This window comes from Octopus bimaculoides, chromosome 3 (genome assembly GCF_001194135.2).
Source record: "Octopus bimaculoides isolate UCB-OBI-ISO-001 chromosome 3, ASM119413v2, whole genome shotgun sequence".
NCBI lineage: Eukaryota > Metazoa > Mollusca > Cephalopoda > Octopoda > Octopodidae > Octopus > Octopus bimaculoides.
This window is the reverse complement of record NC_068983.1, coordinates 46,794,771-46,799,791: the sequence shown is the minus strand read 5'-3', so window position 1 is coordinate 46,799,791 and position 5,021 is coordinate 46,794,771. Positions and strand designations below refer to the sequence as shown.

At 37.7% G+C, this 5,021-nt stretch overlaps 1 protein-coding gene across 1 annotated transcript in view; it reads right to left on the bottom strand.

Moving 5' to 3' along the window:
• The window catches only part of LOC106875605 (telomerase protein component 1), a 214,501-nt gene that overhangs the window by 95,633 nt on the left and 113,847 nt on the right, over positions 1 to 5,021 (bottom strand). Inside the window, exons 37-38 of the mRNA XM_052966744.1 lie at positions 4,658 to 4,814; positions 1,187 to 1,282 (exon numbers count right to left, since the gene is read on the bottom strand). Coding sequence (XP_052822704.1) covers positions 1,187 to 1,282; positions 4,658 to 4,814 — 253 coding nt within the window. The remainder of the gene's footprint in view (positions 1 to 1,186; positions 1,283 to 4,657; positions 4,815 to 5,021) is intronic.

Genomic DNA, 5,021 nt, shown 5'->3' with positions numbered 1-5,021 from the left:
ATTTACGCAGGTGATTTTCTGTATAAAAATTGTTAAAAAAAAACTTCTACTCGTGTAAAAGTCGCACCCAAAAGTTTTCAGAATTGCCAATATGACTAGGGAAAAAAGGTTTTCAATTTAGTTGTATTTAGCATAATTTCACTTACTTATGATAAGATTTTATTAAATTTTCATTAAATAAAAATAATTTCTGTTTAACAAGTATCACATTAAAAGCTATTAAATTACAAAGTGCTTGTGTTGTCTTCTATATGAATAAAATCTGTTTTGCTCATTCAGTATACCCTCCCCTTTTCTCAATGATGTCAGTCCGCTTTACTCACTCACAATACCCTCCTTTTCCCTCAACATTAGTGTTCCAATAAAAATAAGTAAATGAAAAATATGACGCTGATTGTCTGCTGGTATCTGTGTGTGTGCGTGTGCGTATGTGTAACTGTATGAGACTATGTATTTAATTATTTGTATGTGTACGTAACTGTATGAAACTGTGTGTTTGTGTGTCTCCGTGTAACTGTTTGAAATTAACTGAAAATAACCAAAGTATAATTTCACAAATTGTGAGTAGACAATAGCTGTATGCACATATATATATGTCTATTATACATTAATGTATGTTTGTATATATATATGTGTGTCAGTATGTGTATATACATATGCATATGTATATGTATATATAAATATATATATTTCTATATACACATGTATGTATACATGTGTGCTTCCCTTTCTCTCTCACATACACTCACAGACATGTGCACACAGGAAAAGTTAAGAATTATCAACAAAAACAAAGCTGATAAATACAGACAGGAATTGAAAATTAAGTTTAATTACCAATAAATATCAGCTTGGATGACACTTTACTCAACCGAGTAAAGTATGTAAAATATGGCCCGGACCATGGTTACCAGCTGTACGTCAGACTTCAAAAAGTAATTTACCATGGGGTGGCGAGTCATGTAAAAACAATAAAATAATGGGTTCCTTAAGTTAAGTTTTATCTGTGAAATACAGCTGCTTTGAATTTGCTTCAGAAAGAGGTCTATGTTTGTGATGGTTAGTTGGGACAGGGGCACTAGGAATGTGGCCTGGGTGTCAAGGGGTCGGCAGCCCAAAAAGAAACAGAGAAGTAATTTCTGGAATAGATACAGAAGAGAGAGTAAGAAATAAACTGTTAACCTACATTGCCAGTTTGGGCATCAAACAAGTGTACCACACCATCTTCGCATCCGCAAGCCAAAAGAGTGTTATCAGATGATAGAGCAACACAGGTAGGATTCTGAAATCAGAAAACATTTACTTATTAAACAAAGTGGTTATTAAAATCAAAAAGATATCAAATGGTGACCACGTTACTCATTAAAAACATAAAATGTGTTCAATTTTAGCTTACTAATAGTCAGTAGTAGTAGAAGTAGTAGTAGTAGTAGTAGTAGTAGTAGTAGTAGTAGTAGCAGCAGCAGCAGCAGCAGCAGCAGTAGTAGTAGTAGTAGTAGTAGTAGTAGTAGTAGTAGTAGTTGCTGTAGTAGCAACAACAGCAGCAGCAGTAGTAGTAGCAGTGGCAGTAGTAGTAGTAGTAGTAGTAGTAGTAGTAGTAGTAGTAGAGGTAGTAGTAGTAGCAGTTGCTGTAGTAGTAGTAGTAGTAGTAGTAGTAGTAGTAGTAGTAGTAGTAGTAGTGGTGGTGGTAGTGGTGGTGGTGGTAGTAGTAGTAGTAGTAATAGTAGTAGTAGTGGTAGTGGTGGTGGTGGTAGTAGTAGTAGTGATAGTAGTAGTAGTGGTGGTGGTGGTGGTAGTAGTAGTAGTATAAGTAGTAGTGGTAGTATAAGTGGTAGTGGTAGTAGCAGCAGCAGCAGCAGTAGTAGTGATAGTAGTAGTAGTGGTGGGGGTAGTAGTAGTGGTAGTGGTGGTAGTAGTAGTAGTAGTAGTAGTAGTAGTAGTAGTAGTAGTAGTAGCAGCAGCAGTAGTAGTAGTAGTAGTTGCTGTAGTAGCAGCAGCAGCAGTAGTATCAGCAGCAGATGTAGTAGTAGTAGTAGTTTTTCTAATTTTGGTGCAAGGCAAGCAATATTGTGGGCAGTAAAGAAATAACACTGTATTTTAATCTTCTCTAATTTTTTGTAAAACCCCAAATTTTAGGTGCATATTCCTTCTCTCTTTTTCTTTCTTTTTTCTTTTTTTCCTTTGTTCATCCTGGCACAACTTTAAGTCTATAAAAATATGTTTTGCATTTTCTGAAACTAACATAGTTTATCTTATTAAATAAATAACTTTTTAATTCAATTTAGATTTGATTGTTTATGTTTTTACATCCTGTCATTCCTAACAAAATTTATAAAAAATATTTATTTAAAAATTAATTTAATTTTTGACAATTTCACTAAGTTTATGATAAATTTACAACCAAAATATTTATAATTCTTTTTTATGTCATCTTTTAAAATATTGCAAATTGAACTTTTCTTAAAATTTACAAAGTTTGTGACACTTTTACAATATATTTTCTGTTATGTCAATTTTTAATTTATTGCATTCCAGGTACTTTTCGAAACTTTATAAAATATATCCTTTGTTTTTGTTTTTCGTTTGTAAGATTCTTGATGTGAACTCCTGTACTGAAACATATTTTGTATCTCAGGAGAGTTATTATGGCAATAATAAACACATTCAGTGATTCTATTTCACTCTTGCAATTTGCTATGCTTCAGAACACATGTGAAGCTAAGTAACATCGCGGCCATCCATACATACAGGTATGTCCTTTGCAGCTATCCACATAATTTGTCCTCTGTCAAAAGTACCCCACAACTCATCTTCCCAAAACCCCCATCGCAATACCCCTCCATCACAACACCCATGATCACCACCACTGCAGGCCCCTCCACTCACCCTCACATGCTTATCCACACTATCTCCATACCTTCACAGATCTATCAACCTCCTCAACCACCCAACCAACCAACCACTCCAGTTCCTCTTATCATCACTTGCTACAGTCACCTCTTCCCCACCTATTATCTCCCCTTACACTCTTATGGAACATGCCCTTCTGTATCACTTATACTCCCTCCACTGTTTCCTGTGAGTAGGTCTCCCAACATATCTCCAACACTATCAATTTTTCTCTCTCTATCTTTCTCGCTCTCTCTCTCTCTCTCTGACTCACCATCATTCTCCCTCTATCTCTCCTCCTCCTTTTTTTCTTTACGAGAGTAGCCTAGTATCTCCTCTACAGTAAGACACCTATCACTATCCCTCTTATACTGTAACCTCTCACCTGACCACTAGCATACCTGGGCAGGGGCACTGTAGGGGCAGTTCGTTCCTTGCGGTTCTTTTAAAGGGGGTAGCACTTTTAGAGGGACAGCACTTTTAAAGGGACAGCACTTTTAAAGGGACGGCACTTTTAAAGGGGCAGCACTTTTGGGTCTGCTGTAGGTGGTATGTGTTTTTTGTGGGGTCTGGGGATGGCAAACGGAAGGGCCACCCCAGGCAGCACACATTCTATCTACACTAATGCATCTGACATGAAGCTACTTCCTTTGGTGTCACTCCCTCTCCCAACTGACAGATCTTCATTTCACAAGTTACTTGGTAACCCTGCTGCTGTTGGTGCCACATTAAAAGCCCCAGTGCTGGTGCCACATAAAGAGCACCCAGTACACTCTATAAAGTGGCTGGCATTAGGAAGGGCACCCAGCCATAGAAACCACACCAAAGCAGACAATGGAGCCTGGTGCAACCCTCTTGGTTTGCCAGTTCCTATCACACCATCCCACCCATGCCCGCATAGAAAATGGACATTAAATGATGATGTGGTGGTGGTGGTGGTGGTGGTGGTGGTGGTGATGACAACTAACTAGTTAACCAATTAACTAATCATTTGTTTGATTAATGATTCGGTTAACCAATCAATCAGTCAGGTTTGTCAAAGTCCTCTTTGTCACCATTCACAACTTCATAAATGGAATAGAGAGGGCGTGTCACTAATGAGGTTATGAATGGCAATGAAAGGACTTTAACAAAAGGAGCTGATAGATTGATTGACCAAATGATTAATCAGGCCATCCACCTTCTCTCCCCACTGCCCTTAGGAGGCTCATGGAGGAAGAGTCCTCAGACATCTCCTCCATAGGCTTGTATCAGAAGCAACTATCATTACACTTTTAACTGCTGTCATTAGGCTTCATAATCAAAAAATTAATGAGTTAGTTGGTTAAATGATTAACATCAGTTCACTTCATAGTTAATTGGTTAAATAGTTAGTTGTCATCATCATCACCACCACCACCACCACCACCACCACCACCATGCTTGATGGGTTTTGGGTCATCCCAGGTTAGTGGTTGCAGAGGCATCATCATGTACAGACCCAACCAAGTCCACCAGTGCCCCCACCCCCACCCCACCGGCAGTTCCGTACCAGTCCCTCTCTGCATCCTCCAAGACGACGTTGAACCTCTGGAGATCTTCCTTAATCACATTCAGCCACGTTCACATGATTAACTGCTTTAAAAAAAAATCGACAAATAAATAAAGAAGTGAAATATAACCAGTGCATGTGTCTGTTATTGGCAGAATGACCCTCCCAAGATACAACAAAATAAATCTAATTAAAAACAAAAAGAAAGAAATATATGAAAATGAACAACTTGTTTACCTCAAGAAGATTATCAATCAACAAGTTGCAAGGGTCCTTCGTGTCTGGATGATTATTCCAGTGGACATAAACCATTTTATCAACAGTCATTGCTTTCTTGTGGACACTGTTGCTGGGGGAACCATTTATAGCTTGCTGCCATGTCAATGATGGACATCTGGAAAAAAAAACAAAAAAAAATATAGTTTACTTTTGGTTTCCTTTTTTTTCAATTATTATTCATCTTACGTCATTTACCATTTGGGTGATGCCATGCTTGAGCACCACTTTGAAGGATTTTAGTTGAACAGATCAAACCCCATCCCACCATACTTAACTTCTTTTTTCATTTTCTAAAGTCCAGTAATTATTTAATTGGTCTCTT